The 21,311-nt window shown below is 40.4% G+C and overlaps 1 protein-coding gene across 4 annotated transcripts in view; it reads left to right on the top strand.

Moving 5' to 3' along the window:
* The window catches only part of PHACTR2 (phosphatase and actin regulator 2), a 120,717-nt gene extending 99,789 nt beyond the window's left edge, over positions 1-20,928 (top strand). For 3 of the 4 annotated variants that reach the window (XM_090135693.1, XM_090135695.1, XM_090135694.1), the window contains exons 6-13: positions 974-1,505; positions 2,931-3,133; positions 4,368-4,524; positions 6,230-6,285; positions 11,517-11,578; positions 12,662-12,799; positions 16,080-16,156; positions 19,044-20,928. In XM_090135693.1, coding sequence (XP_089991819.1) covers positions 974-1,505; positions 2,931-3,133; positions 4,368-4,524; positions 6,230-6,285; positions 11,517-11,578; positions 12,662-12,799; positions 16,080-16,156; positions 19,044-19,059 — 1,241 coding nt within the window. In that variant the 3' untranslated portion in view covers positions 19,060-20,928. The remainder of the gene's footprint in view (positions 1-973; positions 1,506-2,930; positions 3,134-4,367; positions 4,525-6,229; positions 6,286-11,516; positions 11,579-12,661; positions 12,800-16,079; positions 16,157-19,043) is intronic. The other variant, XM_031611346.2, reaches the window with a different exon arrangement.
* Positions 20,929-21,311: the final 383 nt, after the last annotated feature.

Below are 21,311 nucleotides of genomic sequence, written 5' to 3'. Positions count from 1 at the left end.
ACATAAGGACAGTGATTTGCCTGAAGCCATGAGTTTTTGCAGATTTTGCAGATGTACTGAAAGCCGCACAGCTCTCTAAACATTTATAAACCATAACGTTCTCCTGCAGAAGAGAACGGTATAATGTGTTTTTTGAATTATTTTCCATTTTCTTTGAGGCTGAGAGCAGCATCACCGTGAGAGCTATTTTTGTACCATGAGCTTATTGGAGTGGATGTCTGTATTTTGGTTCTATCCTAATCTGCTCGGATTTTGTTTTTATTTAAATGCTTATAGGCCTGTAAGATGGTTGTCTTTTTTGTTGCTTTTTAAATGTAAGTTCAAAGTCTGAAGCTCCCAGTCCAGATGATGGCTGTTTCAACACAGCAGCCAGAAATGTGACTGGAATGCAAATGGGAATACCAGTCTACCTGATCTCTCTTGCAATCTTGCACACTGTCCATGTGTGTTTCAATATAGTAAGTATCACAGCGGCAGACAGCAGCATTACTTACTAATCAGCAACTAGTGTTAAAGTCTTGTGTCACCTTGTTTTCAATACTAACTGAGTTGGTCACTGGCAAGACTAAGAGCTTCAGTACATACAGGAGGTCTTTAGTGCCTCTTTGCTTCAGGAGATCATTTATGCAGAATGAGATCAGTAGTTTCTGCTTCTGTTAAATGGATGTACCCAGCTGAACTCAAAAGTACATCTTGTTTTAATGGCCCTCTGTTGCTTGGAACACACAACTTCAAAGAACATTGTGAAATGTGATTAACTGATGCCCACAGGGATCCTGATTTGTCCACTGAAAGATTTACAGAAAATCATAGTGTTCAGTATTTACTCATCTCAAACATATAGGTGAAGGATTATAGAAATCTCATTTTTTTCATTCTTTTAAAGTATCAGCACAAAAGTCAACTAACGTAAAAAGATGCAAGAATTGTACAGTTACAAGACCGCAAAATGCTTTTTCTTTTCTTATTTTAGCTAGTGCTTCACATGCTAAAAAAACACCAGTCTCGAAGTCCTCTTCATCACCATCTACTTCGTCCACATCATCTCATCCCAAAGCCTCTAAAGAGACTTCCAGCAAATCAGGCACATCAGGAACTCCCAGGGGCAAGAAAAGGCCTGGGAAACAAACAGCTCCACGAACGGCACCAGATGGGGCTGCCTCTTCCCCTTCAGGTGCCACTACCAACAAGTTGGAAGTGAAGGCAGAAAAATCTGAGCCTGAGCCTTCCAGTGTAATTTCTGAAACAGAGGATGTAGGCGAACCAAGCAAGCTGGTTGTTCCCCCTCCTCCCATCACTGCTCCTCCTCCTCCACCCCCACCTCCACCTCCACCTCCTTTTACTTCTGCAGCTGGTCAACTCATTGTGTCTTCAGATGCCCAAGATCCATCCGTTCCTGGATCAGATAGTAAACCTCTTCTTCGGGCTGAGCGAGGCGCGGATGAGGGCTTGAGCAGTACAACCCCAGACAGCGGTCCAGATGCTAGTGGAGAGGAGACAAAAAGGTGAGATGGTCATTGGTAAGTCATTGTTATTAAAAAATAGCAAAGCCTACAGCTGAGGGAGCCACGTTTCTAGTGTTACATTGCATGTCAGCACAATTTGTTCTTTGCATTTTAGAGCCATTCCACCACAGTACCGAAGGTTTCCCCTGAGATGTCATTTCTCATCATGTGCCAAGTACATTATTGCTTGGCTTAATACAGCTTGCCTTGTTGCACTGACACAGGTGATCCAGAGAATCTCTGGGTGCCCCATCCCTGGAAGTGTTCAAGGTCAGGTTGGAGCCCTGGGCAGCCTATGTGGGAGTAGCAGCCCTGTCCATGGCATGGAGTTGGGGCTGAGTGGGCTTTAAGGTCCCTTCCAACCCAAGCTGTTCTGTGATTCTGTGAATTAGACCCCTGTGTGCAACTGCTCAGCTAGTCTCAGATAATACTTTCATTTCTCTCTCATAAAAGCAAACAAGAGAGGATACTGAATTATGAGGTTGTTTGTTTTGGTTTTGTTTTACTTTTTTGTAGATATCATTACATATCTCATTTCTAAAACTTCTCAATTCAGTAGCTGAATTTACTTGTGGACTTAATGACAGTTTTAGAATTCAGTTAGTAAATGTTTGGTCTACCACTGCCCAATACCTTTTCTTAATCTCAGATACTATAAAATCTAGTCAAGAACAAGTTCATAATTACATTTTTTAAGCAAAATAGTTGGCAGCAAGAAAATGACTGATGTTAATCTGTCTTTTCCCTGTCAAAAGAACCAGTGTCTTTCGTAACAACCCAAGAGGATTTAGTCAAAGGTGCCAGTGGCCTAGAGAATTTCCTTTAGATAGAGAAGGTCTTGCTGGTACATCTGTGCCAGTATTACATTCCTGTGCTGCGTCTCTCCTCGTTCACACATTTGTTTATGAAAAGGATTTTCCCACGGCAAATGGGCACTCTGCTGCTCATTTCCATGTTCATCAGTGATGGAAATGAACATTTTGCTCTCATCAGTAATAAAACTGTATTTGCAGTAAATACAGTTGCTCATCCAGAACAGGAAGCTTTGCAATCCTGCCTGCTCTCTGACTCACTCCTCTTACCCTCAACTTTATGAGCTGCTTTTCTCTTCTCATTACCCTTTATTTACTAGTAGTCCCATTGCACAAGAAATAAGCAAGAACAGTGATGTTTATTTATTCAAACTTTGCAGCTCATCATTTCAGACCCTATCTTTCTTCCTGACATACTTACACACATATAGGTATGTACACCCATGTGCATACACATGCACTGCATAGCTTGTACATCCATATGATTTTAGAAACAGAAGTTAGTTTGAACAACAGAACTTTTATTTTCATTTTTGCTTTTATAGTCCATCTCCCATTTGAGTTCCGTGCTGCTTGAATTAATGTAACATCATGTCTGTTTATGAATTAACAGCTTGGCTAGCAAAGACAACCAAGAAGCGAAGGCAGCTGGCCAGACTCACTCTGAACCAGCAGAGAAGACTTCTGATGCTGATGCTGCTGCTGAGAGTGAAAGCAGCAGAGAGAGCCACGGCAGTGACTCTGATTCTGATGGGCCCATACTTTACACAGATGACGATGATGACGACGATGATGATGATAATGCGAGTGCTGAAAGTAAGCCCCTAACAAAAGGAGCGTACTGGGGAAGGGGTGACCTCCTCAGGGTGTATACATTTGTCTTTGGCTGGCTCAGAGGGCCTGCTGAGTGTCTGTGGTTGCTAGATTGCTAAACTGAAGCTCACTGCTTGCACACAGACCTAAGACACCTACATCCAAGTGAGTTTTGTGTAGCTGACCCTGTTTAGTTATGAGCTGCAGGAGAGCAAAGACTAGGGCAGAGCTTTTAGCAAGCACATCGTTCCGTGAGTGATTCTGTTCCAAGATGCAGTGTTGCTGCAGGGCATCTTACCAAGCAGTTGCTCCCTACGTTTTATGTATTACATATGAGTGTGCTTGACACCTGTTAGTGCAAAGTGAAAAGAGGCACATATGGCTTCAAGGAATGATAGCTAAGTTTTCCACTGCTGGTAAATGCTTCTCCACTCTCAGACAGTTGTGATCAAAAACTTGCTGAGGCCCATGCAGTTTAAGCAGGTAGGAACAGAGATGGGGGGAGCAGGTTCAGGAAAAGAAGAGGGTGTGACAAGGTCTGCCACTGTTGGATGTGTGTAGCCCCCTCAGAATATCAAGAGACAAGAGAACAACAAAACTGGCTTCCAAAGCTGGCTAATGCTAATGCTAGCGGAATTGCATGGCTGTTGTCCCTACTATATCTGTCCTACTGACAGAGATTGCTTCAGTGCCTGGGGCTGCTGCCTAGAATACTTTACAAGCACTTAGGGCATTTTTCTAAATTGCATTTTTCATTTTAGTTAACAAATCAGTTAAAGATAGAAAGCACTATGCAAGAACTAAGTGACATGAGTAAGAAAAAAAAAAAAAGGAAGAGGGGCATGATGAGACAGTGAGGCTAAACCTTTAGAAGCTTAAGAAAAAGAGCAGCATTTTGCAAACTGCACTGAGTAGGTAAATAAATCAACTTGTAATGTATCATACTTCAAAGATATGTAAATGTGGATTTGTCATTTTTGCCCTATCACTTCACAGACAATGAATGATCCTTCTAAAATTCTTCTATTGTTCTGTCTGTTAGCTTTTTCAACCAAGTCTTCCAACTTTTTATTTTTGTGAGCTGAATTGAAACTATTTTCCTTTTGATGTTAATTAAAATTCCTTTCCTGCATGTGGGAACAAGGCTGCTCTGGGGAAGTATTAAAGTCCTTACTTGGTTTGTGTCTGTAACCTAAGCATGAATGAACTAAATCCACCCTCCTCTTCCTTTCCTCAGGCTCTTTGGCAAGTAAAATTCGTCGTAGGGATACTCTTGCTATCAAACTTGGCAACAGACCATCTAAGAAAGAATTAGAAGACAAAAACATCCTGCAGCGTACATCTGAAGAGGAGAGGCAGGAAATCAGACATCAGATTGGAACGAAGCTTGTGAGGTATCAGTTGCAGAGTAAATGTGGCTTTACCGAGTTGGACTACATGACCACTAAGGGGTCCCTTCCAACTCAAAAGGCTCTGTGATTAGCAGGGACTTGAGCTTACATATCCCCTTCTCAGTCAGAGCTATAGTTTCGGACACATGGAGTATGCCTGTGCATGTTCCTCCTTTCTGTCCCTTCCCGCTTTCCCTGTTCTCTAAAATGTTTGTGTTCTGATTCCAACAAAAGAAATTAACATAGACTGACTCTGTAGATTACTACTATGCTCACCTCACCTTTGAGGAGTATCTTCCTCATACTTTAAACCCCTACAGAACTTAAGATAAGGACTTAAGATATTGCATGAAAAAAAGAAGAACAAAATCACCTGTATTTACAAACTTAAGAAAAATCCTCTGAAGTGTTAATTCTGTTTTTTATAGTTCTCTGAGAAGAGACTACAATATGTCTACGTTTTCCCAGGCCTTTTCTTGTTTCTCTTATGCTCGAAAATGTTATCCAGACAGACTTGGAGGATGTCCTGCGTTTGTTAGAGATTTCCAGATATTGGGCAGTGCAGCCAGTTCTCCTCCAGTACAAAAGCACAGCAGCCTGGCCCCAGCACTCAGCACATGGCTGAAGTGCTCTGTGAACTGGATGACCAACTAATTTATTTCATTTCATAGTTATAAGAGGGATACATCTTCATAGGGCCTGAGGGACATTTTTCTTCTGCTAATAAAGAAGCCTGGTTGTTATCACTGCTTTCCTAACCAGATTCCAGCTTTGGTAATCACATCCCACTTATCTGTATTTCCCGTGGGGCTGATGCTGAACAAGCTGCTCTTTGATTCCTACCCTGAACTCTCTTGTCTGGCATTGCCAGTTCTGTCCAGCTGGCACCTTTACCATGTAGCCATATTCAGTGATAGGCAATAACAGGCATGAAAAGCTTATGGTGTGCATTGCAATACTAGGGTTGCACTCAGGTCTGAGATTATGACCAAGATTATGGCATCATATTTTAAAACTCCTAGTGTTGTGGTTAGCACCTGACAGCAGAGATATGGTGGAAAGGTGGCAGAAAGCAGCAGAAGCCCTGTTCCCACAGTGCAGCCAGTGTTGGGTCAGGAACCTCCTGCAGTGTGGAGTTTCCATTTGATGGTGATGAGTATCCCCCGGGTCTTCCCCTTTGTATGCAGGTGTTGTGAATGTGCTAAGGGTTCTCTGAATTTGAAGCTGTAGATGATCTATAGTGAACTGTGTGGGGTTTGTGGAGCAGAGGCCACAAGAACTTCCAACTTCTAAGACATCTGCAGCATGCAATTTTTGTGCTGAAAAACAGAATAGCCTTTGCATTCAGAATACCCGAGAACAATCTTATGACTGCACGACTTATCATAATAAGAATGCCTAGGGACAAAAGACATGTATATATTCTTTCATAAAATTACACCTGTAAATGAGAAATTTAAATTTGCTGGTGCAATTTCTCTAGTACTGTGCAAGTATCACTTCTGTATTCAAGAGAATATAAATGTTAAATGCCTACTCAGTGTGGAAGTTACATGCACTAGTATTATAACTGTGAATAGAAATTGCCTGTTGTTGAATACCTCCACATAGCTTTATGACAATGGCTGTATAAGAAGGACATAAGCAGCCTTTCAAATTGTAAGTTGTGATTTAGATTCTAAATGAGCCATTTATTTTGCTCTTATAGGAGACTTAGCCAGAGGCCTACAACTGAAGAGCTAGAGCAGAGAAATATCCTGAAGCGTAAGTATTTTATTCAGCTTTAAGTTGGTATTTACTTAGAAATTGAGAACAGCACATGTTGGATTCATATGGAAGCCTGATCATTGTTACTCTCATGTTAGATCCGTAACTGGAAAAAATTGATGTTCTTGAAAATAATATATCAACACTAGACTTGTATACTAACCTGGAATGGTAGCTGTGAAAATTGCATACATTCAAGATGCTGAGTTTTGCTTGTCACCCTCCCACTTCTTGAAGCTGGTCCCAAAGCCTGGGAATGCATTAGATACCCTTATAAGTAGTTCTAGGGTGGTTAAACTTTCACCTAGTGTTTCTGAGGAGGGAGGGGGAATATCAGTACGAGCTGGACGTGGGATATAAGGGCAGAGTTCGGAAAGTGGACAAAATTCATGACAGCTGATCGCTGTCATGTGGTCAAGCCAACAAATCAGGGAGGAGTACAAATTATTGGCTTTTAGGCAACTGTTTGTGCTAATAAAATTATGTTGCTTCTGTGGAAGCTTTGTAAATTAAGAGTGTCATGTCCTACTGAAAAGCAGAAGCTACTATTTATGCATTATGGTGCACAAAAGAGGGCTTAAGGGTCTCCAGTCCAATACATAACGGTATGGACTTTCTAAGAGCATAATTTCTTAACCTGTAGATCACGTAGTCATAATAAATTGTGAAATACAGAAGTATTCTAAGTAAAAAGCAGCTCATCCTGAACTACGTGAGAAAAGTAATTCAAAAACATCTTTGGTGGTCCAGGATACGGTTACTGAGCTGGGAACACCAGCTGGTCTTCTCTGTCCAGCTAATCCATAGATGACTGAACTACCAGCATACCCATAGTGTATTTAACGTCGCTTTTACCATTATTTATTCTGAGCACTGATTTTGCAATAAGAATCTCAAAACTAGAAAGTAGTTATTAGATTTCTACCCCTGTTTCAACTTATTTATTGATGTTTTTGGTAGAGTACAGCGCTTTGCACTCAATGCCTCTTTGCTGTTCTTTTCCTCAGTATCATGCCATCATTCCCTCTTGTCTTCCTGAAAGGGACAAGGGAGAGCAAAAAGAAATGCTGGAGCCTAAGCCATTCTATGATTCTGTGAATGCAGACTTATAAATGGCAAAAAAAAAAGAAAGCTGAGACACTTAATCTGCTTTTTGCTCATCGCAGAAATATAAAATATTTCAAGTTAATCTTTAAAAAGCAGAGCAAAATACAAGAAAAAACAGTGTTTGTGATGGCAGTCTGGCCGGAGCCCTTTGAGACTGCAAGTTCTTTCTCAGCTCTAAAACTTTCATATTATTTATTAAAACGGTTACATTCCCTTACAGAGGATCATTCAAAAATGTTTACATGTCTTAGATGCCTTTCTTGTTGTAAGTAACTTTTGTGAGTAAGTGGGGGTTTCTTTCATAAGGCTTCCTTCCTCCTATTTTTACGCAGTGCGTGGGGAGAAGAGGTTATATTATTGCTCATATGTAAACTGCAACTAAAGGAAACTATTGTTTTGAGTGGTATTTATCAGAATTAGAGATTATATTAAGTGGCAAAGTTCCAAGTGTTTATTTCAGGCTTAAGTTCAAGCCAAATCCTTAAAGAGTTTCAGGAAAAGTCCTTATTTTTTCTTTTTTTGTATTTCCAGTTAAAGTGAAGAAATCAATGTTGCAAGTTTTGTTTTGATAATATTACCAGATAAATGAGTTACTAAAAATTTTGTGGATATAATGGCAAGACATTGCAGGCTGATTTCTGTAAAAACAATTCAGATAAAACTATCCAGGCTTCTGAGTCTTCCCACATTAAAACAAAGTTATGATAACTCAAGAGTCCACTTGAAGGAATAGATAAAGCCCTGTATTTTTAATACAGACAGCTCTGAGCTAGTAGTATTTATAGTATTGTGGCAAAGAAGCTTTTTATTCTTCCAGGAGTTTTGGATTAAGATAATGGTATTTTTTCCTGTATCTATAAAGGACAGTGAAGTTCTTGTTCTGTGCACCTGCACACTTGTCAGTGCTGGCTTTGTAAAAAGCAGGGTTTAGCCCTTGGTACTTGTTAGGAGATATTAATGATTATCTTTGCTTTTAAAACCAGGAAAGAGAAGCTGCTTCTTGCATTCCGCAGCATTTCAAGAGGCAAGCACTTTGTTTGTCTTTTCTTTCTCTTTCCTTAGCGAGCCCACAGAAAATTCTAAACATAGCTAATCCCCACAGGGACACAGTGGAAAGTTTGGTTTCACGCTCCTGGAGTGCTTTCTGGTCAAGACCAGGACAGTCCTCAGGCAGAGCAATTCCTCTCTTCTCTTCCCCCTCTGCCCCTCTCTGCTATGAAGCAGATGTCCCACAGAAGAGAAAGGTGACTGGATTTAATATGGTAGAGGTTGCAGAAGCAATAATGTGCAGATGCCAGGGATGCTCTTCTAAGTTTATCATTGGATTTTTTAACTCAGAGACCATGACACTAAATAAAATGGTTTCACTGCAGAGTCAAATCCCCATTTGACTTGTGTGCCTATGCATCTCCTAGGAGCTGCAGGAAGGGAAGGAGGGAAGCCCCAGCTTGCTGGGGCCTGATCAGAGATTATGCAAGAGAAAGGCGATTGCTCAGCTGGTGCTTTGCCAGTTCAGCAGCAGGATATTTGAGGGGACTTGCAGCTGGGAACGCTGTGTTTATGCTTTCTTTCTCCACTTCATACAGATCGGATCTGCTTTTAAAACTGACTAAAACCAGTCAGAAGGGTGCTTCTTTGTGTCACTGAGTTCCTGTTTGGATGAGTGAGTCAATTTATACCTGCAGGTATCACTTGGTGTCTGGGTGGGATTTTCTGCAATACCTGAAAGACCACGAGCCCCATTATTTTTTGTGCATTCATAGAATCTCAGAATGGCTTGGGTTGGAAGGGACCTTAAAGACCATCCAGTTCTAACCCACCCTGCTATGGTGGCAGCTCAGGCTGCCCAGGGCCCCATTCAGCTTGGCCTTAAATGCTTCCAGGGATGGAGCATCCATAACTTCTCTGGGCAGTTTGTTCCAGTGCCTCACCTCCTTCTGGATAAATGTCTTCCTAATATCTAATCTAAATTTCCCCCCCTTTAGTTTGTAGCCATTCTCCCTCGTCCTGTCACCATCAGGCTGCGTAAAAAGTCAATCTCTCTCCTGTTTATAAACTTCCCTCAAGTGGTGGCAGGCCACACTGAGGTCTCCCCAGAGTCTTATATTCTCCAGAGTGAACAATCCCAGCTTCCTCAGCCTTTCTCCATAAGAAAGGTGCTCTAGCCCTCTGATCATCTTTGTGGCCCTCCTCTTGACCTGCCCCAACAGCTCCAGATCCTTCTTGTGCTGCACTAGATGCAGTACTGCAAGTGGGAACTCACAAGGGCAGAGCAGAGAGGGACAGTCACCTCCTTCTTCCTGCTGCCTCCCCTTTTCTGATGCAGCCCAGGATACAGTTGGCCTTCTGGGCTGTAAGAGCAGCTGTCTGTCCACCAGGGCCCCTAAGTCCTTCTCCAGAGGATTACTCTCAGTGAATTCTTCTCCCAGTCTGTACTCATATTTTGGTGCAGTGCATCTTCTTGTATCATTGCAGCAAAACTTCTACTTTAAAAGACCAAATCACATTTTAAGTGTTAGTAAGAATTTGTATCAAGGCAGTGTTTCTGCAGTGCTGTTCCACTCAGCAGTCTGGAGATGTTCGATTCCAGGTATTGCAGGAATGAGGGGGAGTTGTCAGTGCCATAAACAATGGATTCAAAATGCTAACAAACAGCAGCCACCAGATTTCAGTCCTTTTTCTTTAGCTCTTGAGTTTTCTTTCTAGAAGTAAAAAACTTGAATGTGTAACTGCATATATGTGTATCCAGTGATGCACATATGCAGTTGCATATTCTGTATAGGAGGTAGGACTAAAGTGACTCATGGGGACAAAAATTTATATGTCAAGCAAATCACAGCTGAATGGAACCCTACAACATAATGTGTGTCTAATTACCTCAGTTATCGTGTCTATTGGTAGCAAAGACATTATGTTTAAACAAAAGTCTCCAAATAACAGTATATTGTGTCTGCATTCCTTAGTTTTTGTCAGTATACAGTTCCTTAGTGGAAACAGGCCATCCATTTATTTGTAGTTTAGGAGAAAAGCTATAGATAAACCATGAACTATATTTGCATTTTAATATTTTAATAAAATCACTATCAACAGCAGACCCAGGCTAATCTTGGCCACAGGCCTGTATGAGTGCATCTTGCTGATGGAAATCTAGGGTTGGGATCTTCTCCTAAAGCAGTTCTTGGACTGGCATTGCCTTTTATTTACTGTCTTCACTTTATTCTTTTTGCCTTTTTATCATTTTTCCCTCTTCCCCTTTCCCTTGTTTCTTCTTACATGAGCACCTTCAAGTCAGCAAAGAACACGTGCAAGTACCACAAGGTGACCTGTCGTGGTGTTACCCCCAGTATACCTGCCACAACATGGAAACCACTTTGCAGCCAGGTTACCTATACTAATACAGCAGATTAGCCATAGCAGAGCCACACCAGGATTTAAAAGTGCCTTTTTGTCTATACTGGTTGGCTGTGTCCACAATGGTCAAATGAACTTTAAATTTGTAGTTAACTTGGAATCACACCTTGGAATCCACAACCCCTAACTTTGACTAAACCAGAATCAGAATGCTGCAGATATTTCTAGGTGACGTGACGTGGACCAATAATGCCAGTAATGTTCTTCAGAACATGCATCAATTTAAAAAGATGCTGAGTCCATCTGAACATGCCCTTATTAACGTTCTTGTCACCGACACTTAAGAAACCAGATTTGGTTAGTTCAGAAATGTATTAATAATTTGTTTCATTGTCATGCCCAAATGCTTTCAGAAAATGCACGTGTAATTTTATTCTGTTCCCATTCAAGTAATTGAAACATTAGACAGCTTTTTCAGGATACTTCTTGCCTGCTGTTCTGCAGAAAGGAAACATCAGAAGCCTCGTCTTTGTTATGTTCCTGATCCATCATGGTGACTCAGTATGTCTGCAGAATTGCAGGGAAATTAGGCTATGAAAAAGAAATGAGAGCACACAGAATCAAAAAGCAGAGAATGCATGCAGGATCACCATAAAATATGAGGAAATGCGAGCCAAAACTTGAAGTCCTGAAGCTTTCAACCAAGAGAAATAAGCATGTGCTGATATAATGCTTAAATGTTCACTGCTTTTTATCTCTTTTAAAAACAGAGAAGAATGAAGAAGAAGAACAGGAAGCCAAAAGAGAAATAAAACGTAGACTCAGTAGAAAGGTAATGACATAAGTTTTTGTATTGTACTTTTGTGTACATAGGATTATTTTTTTGTAAGACTTGAATAATCAGTGGACATACATTACTGCAAATAGTCATGCCTCCAGATTAGAAATCTGTTTAAAGAGCAATACAAGCCAATATCCTTTTAGGAGGAAATGCCATTTGTTCCAACTTCCTATACCTTGGGAAAGCATACAATCTGGCCACGCTTAATATTTGTCTATGTAATCAAGGGAAAGAAGTTACCTGGGGGTTTCCTCTGCAAGTATGACCACTGCTGTTCAATATGTTCAAGAGCTACGTAGGGCAGCAAAGAGGGCAACAAAGCTGTGTGGGCCCATCCTTTCACCCTTCTCCTGACTGCATCAAGCAGTTGTGGCTGCTCCAGGCGGGATTCTGCTCATTGTCCCTGCAAAATAAAAGTAAAGTAAAGCGAAATAAAATAATAAAGTAGTGGATGTGCTTTTCTAGTTCTGGGAGCTCATTCTGGAAGAGAATGGGGAAAGTTTCTGTACATCTCCCTCATCTGCCCTTCTCTTCAGTAGTACACTTGGTAGTATTTTGTTTCCTGAATGTGATTGTCCTTAGTTAAAGCGAATGTTTATTGAGATGACTGGAACAATGTGCCTGGGCATCATAATGACTAAAACAGAACATCTGACCCCCAGATGTTTTTGTTAAAAAAATGTATGTTTTTTTAGTTAGGCAGGTCCCTCTGTAAACTGTTTATTTTCTGTATTATAGCTGAACATACAGACTATCTAATTGTTGATGCAGAAGGACCTCTCATTTACTCATTTAGTGGGGTGAACAGTTGCAAAGTCACAATTAATATTCCGGGGATAACTGTCAGGATTCTCTGTGACCCGCCTGATAAAGACTATTTTTATAATTGAAGAAATTAGGTTGTGCTGCTCCCCCATTCCCATGCACTGCTCCCGGGGTAGCACCTTTTTTTAGACACCTGAAAGTGACCCTATTTAGAAACACCATTAAAGTCCTCTAGAGACGACATCCTATTCTCGGCTTTTCTTTTATTTTGTCTTATTAAGCATACTATTTTCTGCCTCCCTCGTACAGCTCAGCCTGAGGCCTACGGTGGCTGAACTTCAAGCAAGACGAATCCTACGGTTTAATGAGTACGTGGAGGTTACAGATTCTCCGGATTATGACCGTCGTGCTGACAAGCCATGGGCCAGGTTAACTCCTGCAGACAAGGCAAGGGGCAAATGTAGATTATAAGAAAATGATTACATCTTTCCTTTTGGTTGGGTTCTCTGAATTGCAATTTCTTGGTGCCAGCATCATGAATGACATCTGCTGGAGGCAATGATATTGTCATGGTGCTGTGCATTTACTGCTTGTAGCTAAGAAAACTCATTCAGGTGCCTATTAAGAGTGCATTTGCTAGCACTGTTACGGCAGCTCAGGCCGAAATTCTTTGCACTTTTAAATCCTTGCTAAGCCAGGCACACAGTGTTGGCAAAGAGACTTGATCTTTGGAGTTCAGGCAAGGTCTCTGCAGGCAGAATCCTGCATTAGGATCACTTTTGCAGTTCATTCAAGTGAAAAAAACTAGAAGCTATTCCTCCTTTCTAAGGACTCCTGGTCAGAGCTATTATTCTTGAAGTTAAATTTATGTGTGCAGCAGTCCTTTGGAAGTTTGCCCCAGACATACAGCAGTAAATAGTTTCTCTGCATAACTACGAAGAATAAGAGAAATTATTTTGTGATTCTATTCTAAAAGACAAATCAAACTCTTCAGTTTTCTTCCTGCATCACTTCATAAGAGGAAAGCAGCAGGATTTACATATCAAAAAGTTCTGGTCCTTTTAGTACTGGATTTGAACCAGCTTTCATTGAAATCCTGACTTGTGCTTGGCATGAAAAAAGATTTGTACAAGATTCCATTGTTTTCTAGCTGAGGACTGTGAAGCACTGAATTGATTTCAGCTTGTATTTTAGTATTTATGTCAGTTCATCTGACAATCAAGGAGTGAATCTCATGTCATCAAGGTGGAGACACTGAAAGTGTTCCCAACCATGTTTCTATATGTTGACCCTGGGCTGAGCCCTCTCTAGTCTTCAAATAGTCTGTAGGAGAATAGAGCACCCAGCATCTCCATTTTCATTGAAGCCCATCTTCCCAGGAAACCTGGGTAAGCTTCCTAGAACAAGCAGTGAGTTTCCTATCTAATTTAGGATGTTTTTTTTAATCTCAGCTCATTTTGTAATGAACAGATGTCGAAGGTTGCTTCTGTGATCCTCATTGGCCTCAGCAGAAAGGCAAAGGCCCCGGGTCTGGAAACTCCCTGCCCTTTTCTCCCAAGGAAGTAATTTTTCTAATTCCAGTGGGAACAGAAAATAGTACTGTAAAAATATTATGGAGCTGTAGCTCTGTTGTCTTTGCTACTGATTTGGTGGTCAGAAATTACTCTCTCTCCTTCCTTATTGCAGCAGCCTCGTACAAGCATGCTGCTGTGGCTAACTGGAACCATACCCTGTTTAAAATGAAGTTTTTCATTTACGAGACCTCAGTCTGGTGATGCTGTAATTTTATCATGTTGTATGTCTGTTCTTCATTGAAAGGCATGCATGCCAGATGAGATTTCTTTAGAGATTAATGAAATGACAGTGCTTTTTACTTAAAATAGGGAAAAGAGAAAGCAAGAATAAACTGACATTTTATTTAGCAGTGAATGTGGAAAATAACTTGTCACAGATACAAAAGGCTTTCTAGTATCAAAGAAGCATAAAGTTTGGAAAAGACGTCTAAGGTCATTGAGTCCAGCTGTTGACCCATCCCTACCATACCCACTAACCATGTCACTCAATGCCAGATCTACATCTTGAGTACCTCCAGGGACAGTGACTCCACCACATCCACTGGTAGCATGTTCCAATGCATCAAAAACCTCTCTGTGAAGAACTTTCTCCAAATATCCAGCCTGAACCTCCCCTGGCACAACTTAAGGCCATTACCTCTCGTCCTATCCCTAGTTACATGGGAGAACCCCCACCTCACCACATCCTCCATTCAGGCAGTTGTAGAGAGCGATAAGGTCTCTCCTAGGCCTCCTCTTCTCCAGACTAAGCAATCTCTCAGCCACTCATCATAAGATTGACTGTAGGGCGATAGTACTTGAGGTGTGTGGCCTCCCCGGTGCTGAGCACAAGGGGACAATCACCTCCCTTGTCCTGACCACACTACAAGACAAGATGCCATTGGTCTTCTTGGCCACCTGGGCACAATGCTAACTCATGCACAGCTGGTTATCAGCCAGCACCTCCAGATCCTTTTCTACCACACACCTTTCCAGCCACTCTGCCCCAAGCCTGTAGCATTCCATCAATGTAACTTATCCAGATCCTTCTGTAGGGTCTTCCTACCCTCAGGCAGATCCACACTTCCTCCCATCTTGGTGTCACCTGCAAACTTACTGAGGGTGCACTCAATCCTCATCCAGATCATCAATAAAGATAATAAACAGGTCCAGCCCCAGTACTGACCCACGGCAACACCACCTATGACCACTCACCAGCTGGATTTAACTCCATTCAACACCACTCTTTGGCCTGGCCCCCCAGCTGTTTTTTTTACCCAGTGAAAAGTGTACCTGTTCAAGCCATGGACTTCTGCAGGATTGTGCTGTGGGAGACAGAGTCAGAGGCCTTAGACTAAAGTCTAGGTAGATCCACAGCCTTTTCCTCATCCAATAGGCAGGTCTCCTGGTCACCAAAGGAAATCAGGTTGCTTAAACAGGAGCTGCCTTTCATGAAGACATACTGGCTAGGTCTGATCCCTTGGTGTTGTGTTCCACATGTAATGTATACATCAGAATTTTTCAGAAATAATATGTATTATCTGATGAAGTAAATTGCTTGTTGTTCTTTTAACATAAGCAACAAGGACTGACATTTGTGAAGTGCACTTGAATTTATGTTGTTCTTTAGTATCTGCCAACTAAAAGCATGAAATGTCCAAATATTTTGTGCAATTTTACATAGAATTAAGCAAACCAAGTGACTAATTCGCACTTAAAAAGTGCTATTCATCTTGCATCCTTGAAGTTCTGTCTTCAGGGAGAGATGTGAGGATCCTGCCATTTGTACAATTACTGTGCAGGGAGCATCACTCATCAGCTCCTCTGGGGCTGCGCACAGAGATACAGTTCCCTTGCAGATGCATACTCAATAGGTGACTGGTGACGTGACAGAGTCCCTTATCATTTTAATGCATGTAACAAGTGCCATATTGCACTGGGGGATTGGCTTGCCTGCTGCAGTAGATATTATCTTTCTTTATTTGTTGTTGTTTGATGTTTTGATCTTCTTTCTGGTGTGTTACTGCTACAGATAGTTGGAAGTGAAAAGAAGTCATTCATAATTATGATCAGAAATGTGTGAGAACTTTGAACCTGCAAGAGCAGGGCCAGATTCCTCGTGGACTCTTTTCTTCATGTTTCTTACAGTTGCATATATCATTATTGTTTGTTAGGCAGCAATACGGAAAGAACTGAATGAATTTAAAAGCACAGAAATGGAAGTACATGAGGAAAGTCGACAGTTTACCAGGTGGGTGAATCCATCTTTTTGTGTAAGTCAGAGAGAGGACTATGACAGCTGCCCTCTGCCTTTCTGCAGGTCCTCTGCAAGTGTCTCATGACTAAGTAGACTCCTGTCTTTAGTTTCCTTGAATCCCACCAGAATCCTGTTGCTGATTCTGGGGGGTTGCTGATGCATCCCTGATGCTGACAGGGCAGTGAAAGTGGCTGCAGTCAAGCAGTTACTAAGTGGAGAAAGATTGTTTGGGAAATCTAAACAGTAATTCTTTAAAAGGATTAAACATTCCTCTCAGGTGAATTTAACAGTCCTCCAGCAGAAAAACAGGGTTGTCCTTTAGCAGTACTCCCTTGCTTATGGAAGCATGCACTTTTGTAAATGTGTTTGGTTAGTGATAGTGTGTTGAACTTCAGAAAAGTCTCCATCGATATTATGGGCAGTCACCTAAACTTGTGATAGCATTTTCTGGGGAATGAGACAGAGTCTAATATTCCTTGTTTGCTACTTGTAATATTTTAATCCAGACTTGTTTTATTCTCTGTACTGGATAACACAAAGATTTTGTTTGAAACACTATTGCGTAGAGAACTCTGAAATGTCCAGTTTTTAGTAGTACTTCAAATTTGACAGATCTATTCCTAGGAGGGGAGAGGAGGTTTCTGCCATCCCTGTGGCATCTGTTTGTATCTTTTGAAATTCTGAAGGCTGAAAACTGCCACCAGAAGTAGAGCTTGCTGTTAGGATCAGCCAACACCGCATGTATAGTGTTACTGTCTTTCACACAGAGTTGTCAGATAGATAGTTGCCCCGCTATTTCAATCAAACTTAAGGTCCTAGCAGGTGAATGTGAATCCTATAATGTCACAATAAAAATTCAAATCACATTCTGACAATTAGAAAATGTCCTTTTCAGATACAGTTCCCTACCTTTTCATTTGGTTTCTGGTGTCATTTTCTCTTAAATTTTCTCTTCAATTAGTATATCTTATTCAGAACTATAAAAATAATATTTTTAAAATGGGGATCACAATGGAGAGAAGGAAAATATTTAGGAATTGAAATCTGGGTGAAAGAGATGGAGTGCCACCCCTTGCTTAAGTTGTTTTATTTTCCAAGTTGCACTGCATTATAGAAACGTAAGTACAAATATGCATGAGTCATACAAAAAGAATGAGATATTTTTTCACTGGAATTGAAAACAGTTGAGACTGATTATAGTTGGATTCTTGAAAGCTGAAGAAAATACTCAGTGGAGTGACAAATCAGTTAAAAAGTGAAACCTTTTTTTGAGACGGTTCTTGGAAAATAGAATCAAAAATAGGCATGGCCAAATGATGGCAAATACAGTTAGAGATACTTCAGAGTCCTGGAGGAATTTGATCTCAAGGGATATATGATTCTCTCTGCACCCTTTATTTTCACTGAATGTGTTGTGGAGTCACTGCACAGAACTCTAAAAAGAGCAACACTAGAAAAAGCCTATTTAGGTAACTAAATTAATGCAGATCTTTTAAGTCATTTGCATTTTTGAGCAGAAGGAGATTCAGTTTCCTCCTGGACCTTTCATTTAAAATTATGTAGTTTGCCATTACGTTTGGATTGATACAGCAACAACGTGATTTGTTTTATGAAGGCCATAGACAAAAGTCATTGTCCAGAGAAGGAGTTAAAATCTTCTAAACAATTTTTGTTTGAAGGATGATCACTGAGATAGTACAGACTTGCACCGGTGGTTGGTTAACAAAGATTTATTTGTGAAGCTCTTTGATAGAATGAGACAACAAAGAAGCCGCTTAATAGACAAAAAAAATTCTTACAACATACAGTCAGTTATATTATTTCACATTATAAAAAGTTCTGTTATTATAGTCAGTATTTACAGTATCTTTGAATTATTCAAATCTCATATTAAACTTGGGAAAGAAAAGCCACTGATTTTCATTGCTCATTATTTACTGCACAATAACTGTCAACTGAATGGTTCTTCTACTACAAATTTAGATTGATTCCTTCTGTTGTTCTGTAACAGAATCCAAGAAATGGAGTTTCTAAAAATAAGAAATAAAGAAAAGCTTGGGAAGAGGATATTAGTAGATGTTTATAAAGCCCTTCTAATGGAAATGCTATATATAGTCAATATATATAAACAGTATATATATTGCTCTTCTTCACAAGTGAAAAAACCTGTCTTTTTTGCAATGCACGGTACCCACTCGTAGCAGATAAGCTGCATACTTGTGAATGTCACCTTTTGTGTACACCTCCTGTATTTGAAAACACTTTTCCTGTTCTGTGCCATATTACTGAGGTAATGTGGGGCTTCCTTTTGTTTCTTTTCTCTGGGGCCATTTTACACAGTGAGGTGTATTTGGGCCTTTATTTGTCACAGCTGGCAAAGAAAGCTTCTGCAGTGCTATAAAATTTGTTGCTTGCTTTAAAAAAAATCCTTTAAATCTTTTTTTTTTTTTAAAGCCTCATTTTGCAGAATGTTTGAAAAAAAGAAAGTTAATTTTTATAGCTCAGCAAAGCTTTTCTGGTTTATCATCAGCATCTCTCCAAATGGCAGATGCAATGTGGCTCAATCTGTGCTGCTAAACAAAGCAGTTTGGAGGTTGTTGTCCATTCCTGAGGCCAGCAGACTCGGCACAGCTTGGATTCCTACAGCTGACTTCTTCCCTACCACCACCAAGTGAGTGGTGTCTTGCTGTCCCTGGCTGTGTCCAGTCTTCCTGTTGGCCCAGGCAGTGTCTGGAAGAGCAGTGGTTGGCCCAAGCAAAGCTGTGCTAGGGGCCATAGCATATCAGGTTAATGAAGTGGACAGACACATATTAGTGCCTGAGCCACATCATAGCTGTATGTCAGTTGCAGTAATGTAATTCTAATTGATTTATCATTTCAGGTTTCATCGTCCATAGTTGTATGACCACATCCCATGTTCTATGTAACAATTTTCTTTGGGGAAATCATTGTGTCCTGAAGACCCAAGAGTGCACTGGAACTTGACTGAGCGTGAGCGTATCTTGCAGCTTGCCCTGAAGTTAATGAAGGATGTGGCCCTCATCTTTATCAGTGAACAAATTAATTGAGTAGGAGGAGAAGCCATACGAAGTGTTTATTTTAACAAAGATACATCTCGATGCTAAGACAGAGCATGGTGCTGTGGCCAGCCCACAGAGACAAGCTGATGGTCTTCTTCATCAGAGTTTGACACATCGAGAAGAGCAGAAGACAATCACTAGAGAGCCTACGGCCAGGAACTCCTCAGACCTTATGGCATTGTGACTGGGGGTAAACTGAAGAGGGGAGCGTGAGGAGGACTGAGAGCAGGGGAAGGGGGACTTCCCTTGTCAGCCAAAAGTGAATGGTGGGATGGTTGGCACTGTTTAGGGATGCACTTGGCCAGTGGGAAGAATCATTTAAAAAAAAAACAAAAAACTGTGTGAGCAGCTGTGCATGTAGATTCTAGTGGCTGCAGCCTGTCTGAGAAAGACAGAAAGCCACAAGTCCTCATGTCATCAGTACTTTAGTGAAGAACTGTAATTTTCTCTGGTGCCAGTAAATGCAGTTGCCAGAAATTAGTCCTATTATAACTCAGACATCTTTTTTAAAAATCCTGATGAGCATGCTTCAAGAAAATACATTGAACATTCATACAGAACAAGTAATATATTTTTCATTTTTTAATGTTGGTGTACTCTGGATTCTCAGAAATAGGTAAACAGGATTCAGAGAGCAAACGACACCTGACGCTATGAATGCAATGAAATTACTTGTGTTTAAAAACACTCCTTTCCACCTGTCACTTGCCATTCAAACCAGAGGGATCACTATCATCCTCACCTGTGGCAGGCAATAGTGACAGCTTTGACATCGTGTTAGTGTGGATCCAAATTCAGAATTGAAATGGGGCACAAATGCCCTTACCGGCAGGTTGGAGCAGTGATTGCTAATATGACATTTTACATGTGAGAATCCTTGCACTGCTTATAGGAAGGACTCACATATGAATCAGTGTGTCTCAGTCTGTGGTCTTGTGAAAGTTAATAGAAAATCCTTAGAGCATCTGCAGCCTGTTTTTGTTGAGTGTGAAGAATGCTTATTAGATCCATAAATTTTTATACTATCTTGGAATTGTATATGTGAAGACTGCTATTCAAATTAAATGGTATGGAGTGTGAAAGGCAATACATGCTTTTTGTAAGTTGGCCCTAAACCTATTAAAAAGCCTGTGGCGTTGTTTACACTAAGGAATTCTCTGTCATATATTAGCACTTATTTATCCTTTGAATTATGTACACAACATTTTGGGGGGAGGGGAGGGGGTGGGAGGAGGTATGGAATTCACGTATGCATACATGTAATGCAGTATTACAATATATATGCTATTTATCCTTTCTAATGTGTGTACATATTACAACTTATTTTTGTCTTTTATGTGTCCTGCTTAGTTTTTAATTATGAAGTGTAAGTATTTCTTTTTCAGGCAATAAAAGGTCTGCATAGATGTGATTGTTACCTCAAAACCTGCAGTAGATTCTTGTGGAATGTTTTTATTTTCTAAAATTGAAGATTGTTGATTTAGATGTCAGCCTGAAGGCAGGAAGGCAATTTAGTGGCTTAAATTACATCTCCCTCTTTACTGATATTTACAGCAAGATTAGGTTTGCATAAATGAGGTGGATTATTTTAGTAAAGAGCACTTGAAGTAACAGGAGAGTGCTTTCCAACAGCTGCCATCCTATTATCTTAAATGAGTTGACAAACTTTTTTTTTTTCCTTAAAGAAAATAGATTTAAATGTTTGTATTTGTCATTTGTATTTTAGTAAAAATCCAATAGCGTATGACCCAAAAATATCAATAATCAAATAAGATAGCCATCTACATGCTTGTAGATGTACAGCAAAGAAAAGAATAAGCACCTTCCTTTTTTTAATGGAATCAATAAGAGGCATTAAGATTCCATTTGCAGGAAACAGTTCAGCTTCTGCAAGGCCCATCATTTCGTAAATATAGAAATATCACTTTGACATCAAGGAAGCAGTGAAAATGTATTCTTTGGCACTAAATCATACAGAAATGATCAGGCCATTAGAGTGAAGGTTTGTCAGCAATTTTGGTAGAATCTTAATTTTTATTTTTAGAATTTGAAGACCAAACTTAAAACCT

The sequence above is a fragment of the Phasianus colchicus genome, chromosome 2, assembly GCF_987193195.1.
Source record: "Phasianus colchicus chromosome 2, bPhaCol1.hap1.1, whole genome shotgun sequence".
In the NCBI taxonomy this organism is placed as follows: Eukaryota; Metazoa; Chordata; class Aves; order Galliformes; family Phasianidae; genus Phasianus; species Phasianus colchicus.
Note: the sequence above shows the minus strand (reverse complement) of the source record. Positions and strands in the feature narration are given on the sequence as shown.